The sequence below is a fragment of the Anastrepha ludens genome, chromosome 6 (assembly GCF_028408465.1).
Source record: "Anastrepha ludens isolate Willacy chromosome 6, idAnaLude1.1, whole genome shotgun sequence".
NCBI lineage: Eukaryota > Metazoa > Arthropoda > Insecta > Diptera > Tephritidae > Anastrepha > Anastrepha ludens.
In genome coordinates this window covers 1,175,173-1,195,457 of record NC_071502.1, presented here as the reverse complement: position 1 = coordinate 1,195,457, position 20,285 = coordinate 1,175,173, and the positions used below count along the sequence as shown (strand labels likewise).

At 32.6% G+C, this 20,285-nt stretch overlaps 1 protein-coding gene across 9 annotated transcripts in view; it reads left to right on the top strand.

Moving 5' to 3' along the window:
• LOC128868507 (longitudinals lacking protein, isoforms F/I/K/T) overlaps positions 1 to 20,285 on the top strand; it is a 108,035-nt gene that overhangs the window by 53,533 nt on the left and 34,217 nt on the right. Inside the window, exons 6-8 of one of the 9 annotated variants that reach the window (XM_054110680.1) lie at positions 8,972 to 9,277; positions 9,696 to 10,363; positions 10,415 to 11,746. The exons of 6 other annotated variants lie outside the window; for them this stretch is intronic. In XM_054110680.1, coding sequence (XP_053966655.1) covers positions 8,972 to 9,277; positions 9,696 to 10,363; positions 10,415 to 10,837 — 1,397 coding nt within the window. In that variant the 3' untranslated portion in view covers positions 10,838 to 11,746. Of the gene's footprint in view, positions 1 to 8,971; positions 9,278 to 9,695; positions 11,747 to 18,707; positions 18,903 to 20,285 lie in introns of those variants that run through there. 2 more of the 9 variants (XM_054110679.1, XM_054110678.1) reach the window with 2 other exon arrangements.

Genomic DNA, 20,285 nt, shown 5'->3' with positions numbered 1-20,285 from the left:
CAAACTAACCAAACAACACGTAACTTAAATAAGAGTATAAAAGCAAAATGCGCTAAAAACGAAATGAAACCCTTTTAGGTAAATGTTTTTATTGGAATTAAGAAAAGTCAAGCAAAAAAATGTTTAAATGAGAAGTGTAATGAGTTGAGAAACTTGCTGTGTTTATTTGTTGCCAAATATGTACATACCTACATATGCATATATATATGTATATGCATACGGATACATATATATATATATATGTATATATAAATATCTAAATATGCGATACATAAATGCATATGTATACATGTATACATGCGTTTATTGCAAATCTATTGTTATTTTATATATATACACACACACATATATATACAACTTTATATGAAACACAAATATCAGAAGAAAATCAGAATCTTTAAAGACGAACACGATTACATGCGAGTATATAGATAAGTTTTAGACGAGTTATGTATATAATACTATATACATACATATATTGATGGGTCGGCGAGTGAGCAAAACAAAACTATCAATTATTGTTACATAGATATGCATGTATGTAAATTGGTATTCCCGTTGCCACTTTTATCCCCGATTTTGAAACGATGGCCAATTACTCGAACACCAGAAGCTACGTATTAACGTGAATGATTTGAACTGTATGCAGTGAACAAATGTTTCCGAAAAATCGCAGGAACAGATACTCTTTTAAATAAATATTAACTACTCAAACAACGTCTTGAGACTTTGACTACTCCTGCCATCCTATATACTCCACAAACTTCTTATTGAAATATGGATGTAAAATTAACGAATTAACCAAAAAGATACCAAGAAGATTACATGTAATTACCAATCCTGAAAAAGTAAATATTCGCGCTTAATTGCGTAGAAAACAAATGTAAACGAGCCCCCGTCTCTTATCCGCATGACTCCAATCTGTTTTCTGTTACATACAAATATATATAAGTACATATATGCAAACTATACATATTACGGGACAAATTATCATCCACTTTTCATTTGCCAAAAAAGATTAAGAATACGAATGTTATAGTTTTCTAAAAAGTTTTCAAAAAACGGGCAGTGGGCCATGTTTTTTTCCTTTTAATCCCATTCAGGGATGTTCCACCCAGCTCACACACTAAACATTTGGCATTACAGCAACAAAGAAACTTACAAAGAACTCCCTTAAAATACCTGCACACCACACCCCCGTGTATTTTAAAAAAGCATGTTTGTGTAAATTTGTTACTTTCTATGATAATCTTGACATGTTTCTTGAATCTCATTCTTCATTTCGCAAAAGTAACTAAAACGAACACCACCACAACCGCCAAAGTGCTTAGATGTGGCATTTATGTACCATAGCCTTCATTCAACATCGGACTCAATAAAGGTATGATTGTGTATGCCAATGTGGACACATACTCGTGCATTAGCTACATTTTATTTATATTAGGTCCAGTAAGAACGCAAATATTTACTCACCTTATGTGAAAATATTGCCCTGCAATGCTGAATTCAAAATAGTTTTTGTTTGGCAAAAAATACCGGGACAATTCACCACCTTTTACACTTTCATTATTATGTTCTAGCTACTTTTCCATCTGTTACAAGTTTGTTAAACACATCAAACCAATTTGACACTCGGAACAGAATCGAAAAGTAAATGTTATTGTTCTTCCTCCCGTTAACTTTCGTTGAGTTTGTGCGTATTATATGCAGGCATAACCAAGCAGAAATATATTGGACTTACATTAATACACAAATAAATAAAACGAGTAATTAACGAATAAATAAACACTAATATGAAATAGGAAACTTAACTGCTGCTAGTGCCATTATAGCCAACCCATAGGATTAAAAATTAATTACCCATGAACTAATTTGTACATTAGAAGTTATTGATGTGTTTAAAACAATGTTTTTTCTATAATGTAATTTCCGAGCGCTAAACGGACTGAGATCCACAGAACGACTCTATATTTTAATATAACCTCAATTCTTATTAATTAAGTTCATCCCTTCCAATACATTTGGACTTTATTTTAGGACTCGAAAATGCTCAGCCATGCATATAAACATACTAAATATTATATATACATATATGCGTATGTATGTATTAATAACTCAGTATGTTCGTCTGGTTGCCAAGTTATGCGATGGGGATTTTGTTCCCATTATACTAGGAAACCTACGAGTAAGAATCATCTTGGCTATCCCACTGAGTCTTAAAGAATCGCGGAGAACAAGGAAATTGAGTGTTGTGGTGGCATGGATTAGGTTTACTAAACATATTCAAAATTGTAACTTTATAGAAGATTTATTTTAATATATAAATATTCATACGTACACACATACTTATAAAGGAGGCTTCATTCGGTACCTTGTTGATTGAACTTTTTTTAATATATTTTGTTAAACACCTGTAACCTGTAACTGAAAAAGAATTAGTTCTGAATTGTGTAAGGAATTTTCATTTTAGTAGGTGGGACACGCTGCATTCAGTTATTTGAATAGGTTGAAGTCGGGGAGTTTAATATAGAGCAATAGGAATATAGAAAAAGTGATGCCAAAATTAATTACAGTAAGATGGAAAGATAAAAAAACTTCTGCCATAAGAATCAATGGCTAAACTCTAGTTCCCCCGATTTGACGGAATGAAATATTTCCAGGGGCATACCACGTTCTGGATGGAATGAGGTATACATCTGAACCTGACAATGTTGTATGTGCCATAGTACCGTCATCGCCGTACTACCATTGATAATATAACATAAGTAGTCTACAATGATAATATAACATAAGAAGTCTACAAAATGTTAATAATTGTTCATTTTCTAATATTTAATACTCTTAAATAAAGAAAAAATTAAGTAATTTAAGTAATGCATAAATGTAATCAACAGGCACCAGCAACTAATTATGCTTGAGTTTATTTTCAAAGAAACATCCTGAAATTATGTAATGCATGTATGTGTGCGATGATTGCACCCATACATACATATCTATTGAATATATAGAGTGAATGTACCTTTAAGTGCCAAGAAAATAGCCTAATTTTATTTAAAAAAGTTTAATTTCGGCAGGTCCCATCACCTCTATTTTTATAGCAAAATTTACAGTTATTGTTGATGCAAAGCAATCTATATTCTATGCTAATCGAAAAGTCTACATTAATTTAATTTAATTTTTTCTAAAATTGTACCTTTGTGTGTACGGGTCTGTACATTAGTCCGAAAACAAGGAAACGTAACGTCTTGACGTTAAGGCGTGACTTATTCTAATATCTAGTCAATGTATTAGCAAAATACACTTTTAGTGTAAGAGAATCGACTATAGAGTAAAAACAAAAAAGATTATATAAATTGTTGAAATCGTTATACGGGAACCTGCTGCTATTCTCTTTTATCCATAAATACTTATAAGTATACCTAGAAAAATTACTACATATTTTAGCAATGACATAAAAAACAACAAAGAAACAAATACTGGTATACATGCATACTTGCGTATGGATAGCGGAGCTAATGAAAAAAGTTGTTAAAGTGTATGGTAGGGAATTTCATGCCTAATACATTTGAGGAAATGTGTTGAGTGTTGAATTTCACTGTTTAATAAAAGGGATAACACTGGTTAGATTTGAAAAAAATAAAAAAATAAAAATACAATGTGATCGAATAAAATCAAAGCTTGAATGACTATGAGTAGTGAAGCGACGGACAAGAGGCAGAATAAGTTAATGAGTAGAAAAAGTGCATAAAGGTGCATTATTATTTTTATTTTGATTATCTTTTGATTATCACGAAGAGATTAAACATACAAATTTTGCAGTGTAGAACTTTACGCTACTAGACATTAAAATTTACACAATATACCCACAGGTAACATAACATATGTATACTGCATACGGATTTAGTTATGTTTGTATGTATGTACAATACATATTGTACATTAATTTTGAAAGCTATTTGCACTTTTTTGACGCTATTTAGTTTATATCTTATTCAATTTTTTGTTGAAAATATTATATTATTGTATAAAACTATACTTATCTAGTTTAGGTTTATACGTATTGTATGTTATTTAATTTTATTTTTCTTTTTGCACCTTTTTTTATTTTTCTGTTACAAAGTGATTTTTTTTATTCTACATAGATATATTTGCCTCGTTAAGCTGTTTGTTTTAATACTGGGGGTGTGAAATTGAAACCGAATTGTTGTTGTTGTTATTTTTTAGCATAATGATGAGCGATTCGTCAACTAAGTTAGAAATCTTGTTGGAACAGTTGAAACTATATACAAATAAATGAACAAAATATACTCCAAAGAAAGCAACCAAATACATAGGTATACACATATTTAGTGCATACATATACATAGATATATGTACAAGATGTATATAAATTTATATGCTTATATATATGTATGCATATATTCACATTGTGTAAATTTATATATACATACATATATATAAATACATGTATACAAGTAAGCTAGGAAAAAAAGAAAAAAATATATATACACATATATATATATATACATACATACATATGTGTGCATATACATGCATATATATAAGAGAAAACTTGTTAATGAAGTTTGGCCATCGCAAGGCAGAAGAGAAATATATAAATAAATCTTGTTATACATATAAAGTTATTTGTGAGCTTGAAAAAGCGAACATTTTTGCCATATTACCACATTAGACCATATTAAAATAATTGAACATAATGTACTAAGAAAATGAAATGAAACGAACGTGTTTTTTTTGTAGGAAATATTAGAAACAATGTAAAATCTACAAGAGGATTTAAAATGAAAACACATACATACATCTATTAACAATGATGCATACATACATACATATACAATACAAGAGATAGGTATATTTATTATAGCAATAGTTGCCCGTCTGTTAAGCGGAATTTAAAATAGAACTTTAACTGTTATTTCGTTTAAGAAAAACGTGGCGTAGCCAAAAATAACCGCAAGAGCAACATGATATTTATATATACATACATACACTAAACGTTTATGATGATATTTGTTAGTACCTAAAAATATTAATACTGTAATAATACTGCGACTATATTTAACTACAAGGACCCCGTATTTATAGTTTTCTCCAGATCGAATTGTAATATTTTACATATACATATATAAAGAACAACTAAGATGTTACGCATAGGCTGAAAATTAAGTTACAATTCCATATTGAGATTCTAATGCCAATTAAAAAAAATTATTTGTTATTTGTTATTTTTGTTAAAAGTTGTAAGCAGTTGTTGTTTTTTGTTTGTTTTGTGAACAAGTTACTCTTTTATGTTTACAAATTTAAAAATTACGTTTGGAATTAATCCATTGCAATAGCCGAAAAATAAGAATAGAAAAATATACATAAATACATAAGCCGAAAACTATGAATATTAAAGCGTTTATATATAGCATAATTTGTTTAATGAGTGAAGATGCCGTTAATATTGAATAAAATATTTAAAATGGTAAGAACGTAATGAACGAAAACTCAAAAAGATGTGTTTTATTTCGAAACCGAAAGACAAAGATTGGATGCTGCCACACAACCAATTGTGTATGTCTCCAAACATATTACTTTAAATCACTAACCAATTACTACTGGCTAACATGACGATGTACGATACATACATATTTTAAACCACTTCAAATGTATTTCTTCTTTTAGATGAGCTGTTACAGAGAAGGGAGCGGAAGCTTGCGGTAGTGATTGTGGTCAATGTAGCTGATTTCTCGTCCGATGTCCACTATCTGGGTTCCATTACAGGTTCGCACTTCGAAACAGAACCTCTAAGAACCGTGTATATCTTTTGTGCGCAAACTGTGGAGAATATCAATATGATTGAATATAATAAAATTCCCACAAGACAGTACGAACCGGCCGCTGATGTCCCTTCGCACATTGCGAAGTGTCTTGAACCTGTTAGTGTCGTGGGAAGTGTTTGTGATATAGTAGATAAAAAGGGGAAACATAATAGGCAATCTTTATCATTGGCAACCTGAACCACGCTGGTTGCCAAACTGATTTAAAGCACAAACACTTATCTCCTTTGGCAACATCAGTTTCTGCGATGAATTTCGTTGCTATTGAACAAACTGATAAGCGCGAAGTTGTCTCCTATCAGCGTTTCGGACGTCAAAACTGCAATGATCCACTACAGAACAAATTTAAATGTCACTTGTGTGGCTTTGGATGTGGCATGAAAGAAACACTTCTTAAGCACTTCAGACGAGATCATCCGACTTAAAAACATTTCAGTAAAAGATTGTTTCTTAATAAAATGTTCAAATATATCAAATCAAATGTGTTTTTATTGATGGGTCCTAGCCCCAATCCAGAGTCAGGTCATTTATTGGATTGCAGGTGCAATATTTTGCCATTCCAATAATTGCTATCGTAAACAAACAGTAGACGGTACTACCTGCGACTGTTACTTTTATCATTTCCCTAAATCAGTTTGTCAACTTCAACTCCAATGCCCAATGGGTATTCCCTTCACGTTTTGTTCTGTTAACACATCTAAGCCCTGATCACCTAATAGAAATGGTAAGAATCTATTAAACAAAGGTTTTCTCATATTCTCATATACAGTGAAATTCCTTATAACCGGACACTCACCGTCGCAGTGTTTTTGTCCGGCTATGGGAGATGTCCGCTTATAAGGGATGAAGTCACAAAATATATACCACACATATAAATTGTATTGTACATAGTTTATTTAAGAAATTTTTGGAAGTAAAGAATATTTGCATACTTTAGTATTACATATAAATATCTACATATATGTATGTACATATAGCGATTAAGTACATTGTACAAGTCTTTACATTTCAATACTAGTTTCATTGAAAAATTAGGTAATGCTTGATTGCATTAATTTAAAATGTTCATTTTCAAAGTGACTCTCGATATTTTTAATGTGCTGAAAAGCTACATAGTCATTTTTTGCATATTGTTTCAAGCCCGCAACAAGTTTTAAAGCCTCATCATATGATGTTATAGGCTCACTTATTTCTTCTGAAAATTCATCTTCTGAATCACTTATGTCCATAGTATCATCTTGTTGGTCAAATTCAACTTCTATATTGTTGTCCTCAGTGAAAACATTTTGATCCATTTGGAGAAAACCTTTGAACGCAACCATTCGCATGCAACTGACTTAACAAACTGAATGGAAAACTACTCTCAATTTAAAACACAGGACTTGAATGAGTGCATACCTGTTAAAAGGGGAATCACCTATTTCATTTTTATAATGAACAACAAAGCTTGCTTGTGATATTTTTGAATTTTGTCCGTTTATGAGAAATTTTTTTATGAAAATGGTTTGAAATACTTTGTCCGCGTCCGCTTATTAGAGTGTCCGTTTATTAGGATGATATTTGTATGAAAAAATGAATGAAAAACCTGTGTGCCCAAAATTTGTCCGGTTATTGGAGCTGTCCGGTTATAAGGACTGTCCGTAATGGGGAATTTCACTGTATAATGCTTTTTGTCCGTTAACTTTATTTGGGTTCGCCGCGATCATTTTTTTTTTCAATACATTTTCGCCACATTTACATACATACATATACATATGCACATATCTATATATGTGTATACAAATATATTAATGAGTAAGAGCATCGACATATAACGTGGATTTACAATCTTTTTACAGTATGTATTACTCATCTAATCATGATATTTACCTACTTACATGAAATATAATTGGTTTGGTATAGTTTACTTTTCGAGATAAATAAAAGTGTTGTGTGGCAAAGTGATGCCTTGAAAAAAAAATAATGTGAATTTCATGAAAAAAGTATGCAACATAAATATAATTTTTTACAACGAATTTTATATATATATTTTTTTATTGATTACTTTTTATTGTTAGTGACACATTTTAAGACGATCAGAAGCACATTTACCGTTACTTACCTATTTGTATCTCATTTCTTTTTACAGATAATTATTGGGCAATTTCCATAAAATCCGTGACATCATTGAATAACATTGCTTGGAAAGAGAAACGTCACAGGCATTCAAATGAATCTACAGGCTATATTACGCCTATCAAAGCTCCAAATAGAGACGGTTGTACTGGAGAAACAGACGATTTAATCCATGATGCGGCGTCGTTTACACTTTCTACAATTTCTGATCCGCATATATGTCCACGGTGCGAAAAGATGTACGCATATAAAAAGAATTTGTCGCGTCATCTCAGGTTCGAATGCGGAAAGAAGCCATCGGAACGGTGCCCGCATTGCCCTTACGTAACTCGGTACAGGCACAGCCTGAATACGCACATGAAAACACAGCATCCGGAAGACGGTCATTCGTCAACAAACGCAGAGCATTGCGTAATCTAACCAAACGAACGTGAAATAATTACAATATATGTGGTCTGCCTTTTTCCTGAATAATTTATATGCACGCTCGCGTGCATCCGAATAAAAACATAGTGCCAAGAATGCACTTAATTATACGTATGTCCTGATCTTCCAACGACGTGATTGTTGTACATTATTTCTTATTTTCAGCTGACGAAAATGGAAAACTGTAATTTTTGATAGGAGAAATTATGTCGTGATATTATAGCGTTTGGAAATAAATAATTACAAAAATATCGAAATGTGTCATTTAATGCCATTGGCCTAAAACAGTTCAAAACCAAATGGACCAGCCGTATAAATTTGATGTTAGTTGTTTTTGTAAACATATCATTTACATACATACATAGACCTCTTAAGATTGGACATACTTATTTACTATTCATACGTTTGTTATCGCTAAGTGTATTAAAAATTGAAAACGATTTACTCATATACATACATACATACATAATTGTTTTGATTGCGAACGATTTGCTTGTTTTCGATTTTATTCTTCTAATGCTACAGTTATAGTTTTTATAAAAGATTATGTTAAAAAAATAACGACTTTTGTTGCATTGAATTGATAGTGAAACATGACAAATCGGAACAAACGGATATCACCCCGGAAGAGTTTGAACTCGATGATTGTCTGCTGGAAAGCAACGATATTGTCATTACTCAGAACAAGGATGGATTCGTGTTGCATGTGAAGAAGTTAGGCAATATTACGACCGCGAAGATTGCCCCAACAGATGAAGATCCAGCAGTCGCAACCAATGTTGCTGATCTTAACGCCCACGCCCACATAACCGATGTGCAACATATTACCGATGTCAAACCTACTCTGACCACTTTGACCACCAGTCAGATAAAGCTACCTTCCTCCGAATGTGGTGAGTTATTTAAAATGTACCAATAAACTCTATACAACTAAAACAGTTATTAATGCACAAAGTAATTAACTATAAAAATATATTTAATGTGGCAGCTGTATTAACCGAGTGTCTTCGCGCCTGGTATATTTTGTTTTTCGAAAAACCTCGGTCTGATCTCTACCCAAATTATAGAAAAGGACAATGAAAAAATTCTTGACGGCATTTCTGCTGTAGTTAAAAATTGTAGATGTACGCTACAAATTAGGGAAGAATTTCGACTTAAATTTTGAAAGTTGCACGCCACACTATTATTATTTCAATTAGGAAAATGTTCTTCATCACATTATATGTATATACAAATACTGTGTTTTTTCTACATTCAATTGGCGCTTATTTTAATCCATTTCTAATGTCATTCACCCCCACTTTCCTATAGAGCTAATCAATTTAAAGAAGATTATACCTGCGACAACAACGATTGCTTCTCATCAGCCTGCAGCGACGATTATTCAACCGCATCAATTTAGTCAGCAACCGCATCCATCGCAACATCATCAACAACATGGTCATGGGTTGGACCAACAGCAGCACCAACAACAGCATCAAATACAACAACTGCAATCACATCCTCAAGTACAAAGCATCGTAACGACACATCCCCCACACACCCAGACAATCAACTTGATGGGTCTGCGGAATGTACAAATAGCTGACCAAAAACCAGTTACATCCCGAATTAAGTATTCACGTGGAAAAATTATAACTCCACAGAGTACAACCGCCGCCAGTGTACAGATCGCGGAGACACATGAGGTGGAGCCGCAACACCATCAACAATTGACCGAAGGTACTAAATATGAGATAAGCGAAATCGATCTAAACAATCCATCAGCTTCTGCGGCCATCATCAGTGATTTGGTAAAATATGCCGAGATTGACGATATTGAATTGCCAGACGGTACAAAAATTGGCATAGGGTTTGCACCAACCGAAATTACGGAGCATATACAATCTACAGCCCCGCCTACTACCCAAGTTGGAAGTGTCGATGAAGACTCGCAGCAAGGTGTCCACCATCATCATCACCACGTCCAGCATTTGCAAGTAACTCAATTACATCAAATGCATCCGCAGACACATCATACTCAATTACAGTTACAGGAGCAGGATGATGCCACTACGAGCGTTGAAGCTACTATCCTTCCCGATGGCATTACGCTTCATGAACAACCGACCATCACAAAGAGTTACACTATACTAACTACACGGCCCATTAAACAAGAAGGATCGGCAAGCGTCGATGGCACCACAACAACCACATATGAACTATCCCTAAGCGATTCATCAATGCATCCTGACGATGGTGAGTCCAAGTATGTGTGCCGTCATTGCGGCAAGAAATACCGTTGGAAATCTACTTTGCGACGACACGAAAACGTCGAATGTGGCGGCAAAGAACCCTGCCACCCTTGCCCGCACTGCTCGTACAAAGCAAAGCAACGTGGAAATTTAGGAGTACATGTGCGAAAGCATCATCCCGATAAACCGGCGTTAGAAAGTAAGCGCGGTCGCAAATAAACAACGATTCCAATGTAAAGAACTTCGGGTTGCTGGAAAAAACGCTGCTAGTACAATTACCGTTTCGGAAAAACTTGGTTTACTTTTTTCTGTACATAATTCTATGAAATAATATCCTATAATGTATGCACATAAATACATATACTTATGTATGTACGTATGTATATGCATACCTGAAATCTGAAATGTGCTATCTGTGTATGTATTGTATTTGATCTTTAATTGGCGAAAATCTGATGATAATTCATTTAATTTTTTATTTATATTTGAATTGTTGAGCACAGTAAAGTTGCAGAATGTTATTATGATGATTTCAGTTTCACTTATTATTTAGAAATCGGTCCGATTTCGGTTTTACGGATTCGTTTAAAATCAATTCGAAACACGCTTTATGTATTGATTTGAAATCAATACGCTTACATATGTAAGCATTAAAAAATGAATGTTTTTGTGGCAATAGGACAGCTTTAATTTGGTGCGTCCAATTTAATATTAATTGTATTATAAGCATAATAACAAAACGAAAATGAATCTGCTCTAATTTGCATCCATCGATTTGTACGTCTTATTATTATTTTCGTTGTTTGGTTGACCTCACTTTTTAAACACCTAAAAGTATTCGTTAGGTGCAGATAATGCAAACTTTCTCCCCCGTTAGGTAACATTTGGTTGGTTTTTTTTTCTTTTTCTTGACTATAACAATTGTGAAACTTTCGTATACTTATCATTGTTAACATACGAGAATGAGTATGTATGTAATTTGGACAAACGTCACTTTGAAAATAATTAACGCGGACAACCAAGAGCACCGGATCCTTGAAGGATTGTGATGTTGTGTAATCATTAAACTTGTTCCACTTTTATTTAAATTTTTTACAAATTTTACATACATGTATTCTTATATACATAATATACAAAAATAAAGTACCACGAAATATTTAAATGCATTATAAGGAATAAGCAGTTGTAATTAATCTGAAGTATGAATTTTTATTTTCAATTAAAATAATAATATATGTACCGAAATCAAAAATTTGCATACACAGATTTGTATGTACACCATAGATAAATACATAGGTAGTTTCTTAATTAGTTCTTTCTTAGGATATAAGCTTGATTACGTATCATATTTACGTGTACATGTGTAAATTGTATGTGTACTTTTAAATATTGTATTAGTATTAGTTCAATACTGAAATAAAGTTTTATTAAGAGAAAATAAAGTTTAAAATGTGGGTGGCAACGTACGAGTATGATTTTTACGGGTTCTAAACTAAAGCGCTGAACTGGATATCGTTTTTGTGTGACTTTCTCCATCCCCACTCCCACTCCCACTTCTCATCCTACATTCTTTCCATATTCTTATACATCATCAATTATCTCCACTTTCAACAACGCCTACCCATTCGAAATTGGGAAATTATTTTTCTAATATATTTTTCTATATTTTCAGGTGAACCTCATGTCATTTGAAGCTTAAGACGGAGACAATGTGTTTAGTCCAACATTAACCGTATATGTAGAAGTAAATGGTTTCCCATGTAGTTTCGCGTGACTGATATAAAGAGTCAAGCTCTTTTTTTAAAACTCTCGTATTGTGCATTAATACTTGGTTTTTTACAGAACTAATATATTTCTCTTTTCTTAAGGTTTGTAAAGACGGAGTTTTGGAGTCGCTTCATCACTTAAAATGCTACACACTAATTTAAAGTCCTGCTGACATAAAAAATACTAAAAAGCTCTTTGTGGATCTGAGAAGGGACTGCATAGGATATCAGCTCTTCTTAAAATATTAATGGTTTTGTTGAAATCTGTAACTTTATATACAAATTGTAAATCACTTACCTAAAATCTGCATATAAAGTCTTAAGCATAAGGAAATAATCGAAGAGAAGGTGTGTTCTTCCAACCAAAGTACCAACTGCTCGTCTTGAGTACTCTGGGTGTATATATGTATGTGTGCGAGTATGTTTCAGTTAGAGTTAATGGCACACAGTGTTCAACTTCACTTTTAAAAAGCCAACCTTGTATTTTATGGGTATCACAGTTTTTAAGCGCACGCATACATGTGTATGTACATGCCCATGTAAATGTGTGTGTATGTAAGTACTAAGGTCCTTGCATGCATACGAATATATGTACAAATATACATGAATTCTCACGCCATGGACAAACGCTATAAGAAAATTGAGTTATTCTAGAATTTATATCAAACTGAGCGATAACATACAATAAATATAGATGTATATTTATTTGTTTTAATATTTCCTCTAGCTGTACGTTAAATTTTTGTCGCAATTATTAAATTTGTATTTTTAAATCTTGAAATAATCTTAATTTTATCTTAGCGCTTCCATTATTTCATACCAAATGCAAGCGTGGCTTGTAAACTTTTTACATATGTATGTATGTAGTTGAAACCAAACAGTAATTACGCTTTAACATTTCAATTTCACTAGAAATGCCTTTTAAACATTATGCGATTCTTTATCGTTTGTAGGGGATCCTTTCGAAATGAAAATATCTTAAATTAAATGTATGTATTTTAAAATATTTTCATACTGCTTTTGCATTTTGTATTTTACCATCTTCACCTTAATTCATCATAAGTTTGAATTCGATACACATATGTACATATGTGTATGTGTATTTGTTTGTATTTTTATCATTGGATGTGGTACTCATACTCATTCTCGTATTGCTTCATTGGCATTGGCATTTTTTAATTTATAGAAAAAATTATTTACAGTCTCTTTCCTCCTTCCTTTTTCTTATACGAATAGTCGCTTGACGTGTACATGCTTCACTTGGACTAGGTATTGCAGTTAGGTTATATTCTTTTTTTTTAAACACTACTTTGTGAACTTTTATTTGTGCCAGTCCAATCTTAACGTTATTTTTTCTTTCCTTTTTTCTTTTTTTTATTTTCTCCTTTTTTATTTTCATATGTTTTGACAACAAAAACACGTTAACTTTCACTACTTTGATCACCACTGCAAATGTAACACACTCACCATCAAACTACCAAACCACCAAAACAATTTTCAACTGTAAAACACTACAAATCAATTGGCGGAAATTAATATAATCTCGAAATATATTAAACAACAACAATATGCTCCACGCCATGTGCAGATTTAAGTATTACACGTATAGCTGGCCTAACATGGAACGAGTGGAACGCACGTTTGGCTATGCCGCTGGTGACACAATTGCGTGAAGGTGCAAACCCGCTAGTTTTCCCCACTGATCTTTCCATTAACACCATTGACAAAGGCAGTTGTTCTATTGGGACGACAACATTGGATTGCAAATCTCCGGCTCCGGACACGTCGAGTGAATTGAGCAGCATTGCAGGTGGTATTGCTACTAATGAAGCGAGTGCACTGCATGTGCCCTTGAATTGTAGTTCAGGGCCCGTTACAAGTTCGGGTGCTGTAGAGAAATCGTGCCCTGTGGGTGCTGCCCCAACTAGTGGGAAAATGAAAAAATTAACTGAAGAAGAAGCCGCCATATTGATGTTGAGAGCAACAGTGGAAAAGTCAACGGCAAACAACAGTGGCAACCTCAGTGATAACAGCTTCAGTGAGGATAATGTAAATGCCAGCAGCAGTGTGATCAGTACAAGTGGCGATTACCACTCAGCACTAAGTGGAGCAGCTGCATTTGCGGATGTTGGGAGCCCCGGCGGGCTTTGCAATATCAATATATTAAGCAATATCAGCGCACTAAACAGTCTAATCGGTGCTGGCGGGAATGGAATTGGTGGAACTGCGGCTAGTAGTCCTGTTAGTGGAATAAGTGGCGGTGGTAGTGGTCATCCGTGTCCAGAGTGTGGCCGTGTTTATAAACTTAAGTCATCCCTCCGGAACCACCAAAAGTGGGAATGCGGAAAGGAGCCGCAGTTCCAATGCCCATTCTGTGTCTATCGTGCCAAACAGAAAATGCATATCGGTCGCCACATGGAACGAATGCATAAAGAAAAGTTTATAAAACTAGAAGATTTAAAGAGCTTTACAGGAGGCAGTGCCGACGACAGTGGCAGTGCCCCTACTGCTGCTGCCTTGGCGTCCACAGCATCCAGTGAGCTGCGTCAGAACTTTTCTTAGCTTGGAGGAGGCAGTAGTTGTGTAGAAAAAGACAATGCAGAGCCATAAGAAACAACCAATCATAACAATACGCAGGGCTTTACGAATATACCGATTTGTACAACTCTAAATACCCAATTCGTATTTGAGTTGTATATATGTACATATGTACACACATACGTACGTTAAAGTAAACATGTAATCAGAGTGCCAAATTTTTTATTTATTTACTTTTTTATAGTTTTAATTAACGCCTTTTTATGATAATTTAACGATTGAGAGTCGTTAATTTAGTGAAAGCTGTGACCCTGAATTAGATTTCGAACTAAAAAAATTGAATCCTTTGGAATTTAAATTTGCCATTAAAAAATGATATCTTATGTATTATACATACATACATCCTTATTAACGGAAAAATCTTCCATAAAACTTTGCCTGTTAAAATATTCTTTTATTTTGCACGTTGTTGACAAAAACAATTTTTTTAAATGTATTATTATAAAGTGACAAATTAAGGCTCAACGTAAATGTTAAAGTTGAAATGGTCTACTTTTGAGGTTTTAAAAGAAATGTGTATTAGCATTTGGGGTTGTTGTTATTGCCGTCACATATACATATATGTAGATATGTATACGCGCACACACATCCATATGTAAATGCATAAAATCTACGAAAGTGTTTTTTTCCCAATGAGTTTTCAGAAAAATGCTCAGGTGTACTCAGGTGCTATAGTCACTGTGATAGTACAAATTGAATTGAATATCAGGTTTATTTACACGTTTCTTCACATGGGGAATCTAGCATTTTTGGTATTATTTTCATATCGAAATTTTTAAAGAATTAAAATTAAATTGTTTACAATCAAAGTTTAAAGTCAATACAGAAACCGATTAAAGCGGGACTAATGCTACAATAGATATAAGTGAGATATATATATGTATATATATAGCATTTGCATACATATATACAGAGTTGAAACATTCCCTAATACTTGTTTAAAAGACAACCTAACTTGTACATACCAACACATACCCAACATTTATAGGTAGTATCATTTGAGACGCATAGGCGCAGGAAATACATATATGTAATTAGATTTAATATATACATACATACACATATACAGCAACAAACTCAGTGAAAACAGCTTCATATTTAAAACTTGATTATTTAAAGAAAGAATTACGAGAAGAAAAAGAAAACTTTGCCACTCCAGTTTTCGCATAGAAAGTCAATTTGCTTGTGATATGGTCGATAACTTTCCATCGAAAAAAATGCTGTGTGTAAAAAATGAAGTGGGTAGACAAAAGACAATCGACCAGTGAGTACCAGATTGACTTGCTATAACTTAAGCTCCAATGCATTAAGTTTTATGTAGGGATATATACATACATACATGCATCCATACATACAAACGTATAGGTATAGTTTTAGTGTTAAAACATTTTACCTCAGTTATATCCAGAAGTATATAACCAAAAGGCTATATGCGAGAGTAAAATTATTATTATAATTTTTATTTTATTTTGTTTTTAATTGTGCTCAACTTTTTTTATCCAATTTTTTACTTATGTGTCTGTACAGCTTGAAGTTATTTAAGATGTCGTTCGAAATATTGAACACAATTTAAAAAACAAGAAACTAAGCTTGTTTGGTCTTTCGAAATGGATATGGATCGATTTCGCTTGCGATTTCTCGCTCTTCCAATGTTAAATAAAACTAAGTTATATGGGAAGAATATTCATTTTAAAAACATATTATAAAAGCAAGAATTATATAGGTTGGCCAATGTTATATAGTCATAATTTTTTAATTCAGTCATAAATAATAACAAATAAGCATTTAGGTATACATACATATATATTTGATTTGAACATTCCTGTTATAAATATATGTTAGACACATATGTATAGGTAATTGCAAAGCAAACAGAAAAGAAATTATTTTAGAAGTAATGTTAGAGGATAGAGATGATAAGTTAGAACAGAGATGACAACGAATATATAACTCAGGTACTTAGTTGAAGCGATTTTGAAATTAATTACTTTAAATAACTATTTGGTTTGATGTAGACAGTGTACGATTATTTATACATATGATATATACATACATACTTTGTGCCAGTGAGAGAAATTGTTTTATTGTAGATGCGATATTTCTAATACTGACCGTTGTCTACGTTCCCAATGTTTTTTTTTCGTGGTGTTGTATTGGGAAAGGTCACAGATTTAAGTCATTGCCATTTTGGCAATTTTGGTAGATAGTGATTTCAAGCAGAGCTTGACACTGCCATTAGGCTAATGGCAAAATTTGATGTTGATTGAACACAAAAATGTTACAAATATGGTCACAAAAAATACATTCCGCATTTTAATTTGTATATGCAAATATGTATCACTTGTACTCTTATATACAAACCTAATATAAAAGGGCGATATTTTTTACTTTAATAACTTCGAGTTTAATCAAAACGCAAAAAAAAAAAAAATATTAATATAATATAATATAAATTGTCGATAATTAATTTAACGATAAACGCAAAATTTAACAAATACCTCAGAAAATGACATACACCATATGCACATATGTATGTATGCATATGTAAATAACTCGGAAATATGAGGAAGTGTGTTTTTTACGTTTAAGTCGGCGTGCTAATTATATTGTATCAATCAAGGACAAAACTAGGTTTTTTATTCAGCGGGACAAAGGATCGCTCTAAACAAAATTGAGAAAAAAAGCAAAAAAGTAAATAATGAGTATATCCAACTCAAACAATTATATTATATATACAGACACGTTGATTTGCTACAAATGCTCGTGGAAATTTTTTAACAAAAATATTGTGGATATTTTATTGGAATTAAATAGTGATTGGCTCTTTAAGATAAATTGGTGTTGGGATAGTTGTGAATGAAGTAATGAAAGAATATAAGAAAAAATAACAAAAGAACTTTAATATGTTAAAAAAATTTAATTATTGTGGAAAAAATGAAAAACAAAAATTTTCCTTAAATTATGCTAATTATTTACTTCTTGTTTTTTTTTTATTATTTTATACATTATAGTTTTGCAAAGCAAATCTTCAAAAATAACATACAAAATAATACACTTAGCCAAAATGGAAAGGACGAAATGATTTTAGGCAGAATAATGAAACTATGAAAAATACTCATAATGTTATACAATTAAATAATTTGCAATGCAAATTGAAATTCAGTAAGACGAAAGAAATTTTTTATCGTTGCTCCATATTTTAAGTAAAATTGGCGGTTAGGTTTAAGACAAACGCCACTCAATTGAGAGTACTGAATTTTAATTTGTTTTAGTTTATCTTATAGAATAAAGTTTATTGTATAAATAAGTCCTTTAAACAAATAAATCAGAATGCAAATAAATATTGTATTTCGTAAAAACCAAGATTGAATGAGTTTAAGTATTTCTTTCACAACGATGAAATGTGGCACTTGTCCCTTTTTGTTTTGTTTTTAATTACGTCTTATCGTTTATGTCTGATTATTTAAGTTCATTTTGCAGAATTTTTAGCATAGACTTGTTGACATGTACGTATTTTGTTGTAGCTTATATTTTGAAAGTAAGTACATAAAAACATTTTATTATTTTATTTTGTTTTTCGATAACGTTTATTTGCTCAATTTGACTTAAGCTTGAGTTTATTTGAGAACTTGATTTAACGTACCATAAAAATACCAAAATTATTTGAATATTAAAAACTGCTTTATTCATTATTCTAATACAATTAGCTGTTGTTTTACTTGCAGACGGAGTGTTGAAGGTGGCTTCCAAATGTGCAACCATTTCATCATGCCCGCCTGGTACTTCTTTCACCGCTGCTCCTACTATCTACAACTCCGAAGCCCAGACTCAGTCACAATGCGAATCTCGTATCCGTGTCCGCGACTGGCTTATGCTCGCCGATCAGTCTGTACTCCAGAAAGCGATAGATCCCCATTCAGGTATTTATACTATGCTGAACTAATTTGCCTAAGTACTTGTTCATTTACGTTCGTTATCAGATACGCATCTTCAGGTGCGTTAGTAGTACATACTACGTCCGTATCGCACACCGACTTCAAATGAGACACTGCTCAAAATTTTTTCTTTGACAGAAAACTAAAACAGGAATTTCTAATAACTGTCGCGTTCTACATATACGTACATATACTATACGTATGTGTTGATTAGGTTAAGATGGCGGCGAAAAACTCAACGCCCAAGTTGTGCTAAGTGTCGTTTTGAGACCGAAGCCCTCGGATGAGTGTGCTAGAACCAATCAATGCAGTTGATACGATTGAAGAAATTGTAGAGGGCAAGATTGGACAAATCCTGCTCTAAAGCTTGGCCTCTACATAGGAGATGTTCGACTGTCGTACATTTTCAGCTCTGCAGCTGTTCTTTTAAGCCAATAAGTCAGAAATTTCGAGTGGTGTCACATTTGAGGTATAGGTGCGTTATATACGTATACATATTTACATACCATGGAGGAATAATAAAGGTGAAGTAATAAGTCTTTCTCTGTTTGTGTTTCGGCATTCGGCTGCCTTAGTTCTGTAATGTTGCTTTTATTCGCTTGACGTGGTGCGTTGCTTCTATGGAAGCATTTATATATATTTGGGGGACAATTTGGATTTTATCTTCAAAATATAATTTGCAATGTTAAATCTTCCATTTGAATTTTTATGAAAAAAATACGTGAAATCTGGGAAATGTAATTTACTTGTGGATATAAAATTAAAATTGACTAATTCGAGCCGTGCGATTTGCACAAAGACGTGAGCTGATGAAGGCGTAGGCTTGCCACATGATATTTTAATGGGTTTACTGCAAAGTAATTTCTGGAAGTACCAACTTACACAAAAAATTATTATGCCACAGCCATGAAGTAGGCCTTCCAATAAATGTAAAAAATTACATGATGCATATCCGCATAACGTCTTCAACACATTACTTTAATAGTGTGGTATTCTATACCTAAGTTTTAACAATTTATTTTTTATAACTCTTTTTAAAAGTAAAGTTTTTCAAACCCTTTTGTTATTGTTAGATTTTAAGATTAGTTAAAAACAAGGGTAATCCACACAATTGGTTGGCCCTTATCTTTTGAATTAAAAAAATAGCTTCATATGCGTCAAATTAATTAATTTATATTAGTTGACTATTATTCATAGTGAGGAATATCCCCAAAAGAAATTTTTACTCTTCTCTACAAAGAAATTCAAGTAGTTGCCCCATTAATTGTCAAAAAGAATAAATTTTTTTTCGATTTCTGTCCTTTATCCTTTTTAGAAAATCCAAAGGCACTCACTTTCAATAAGGCAGTATCAAATCTTTTATACTGC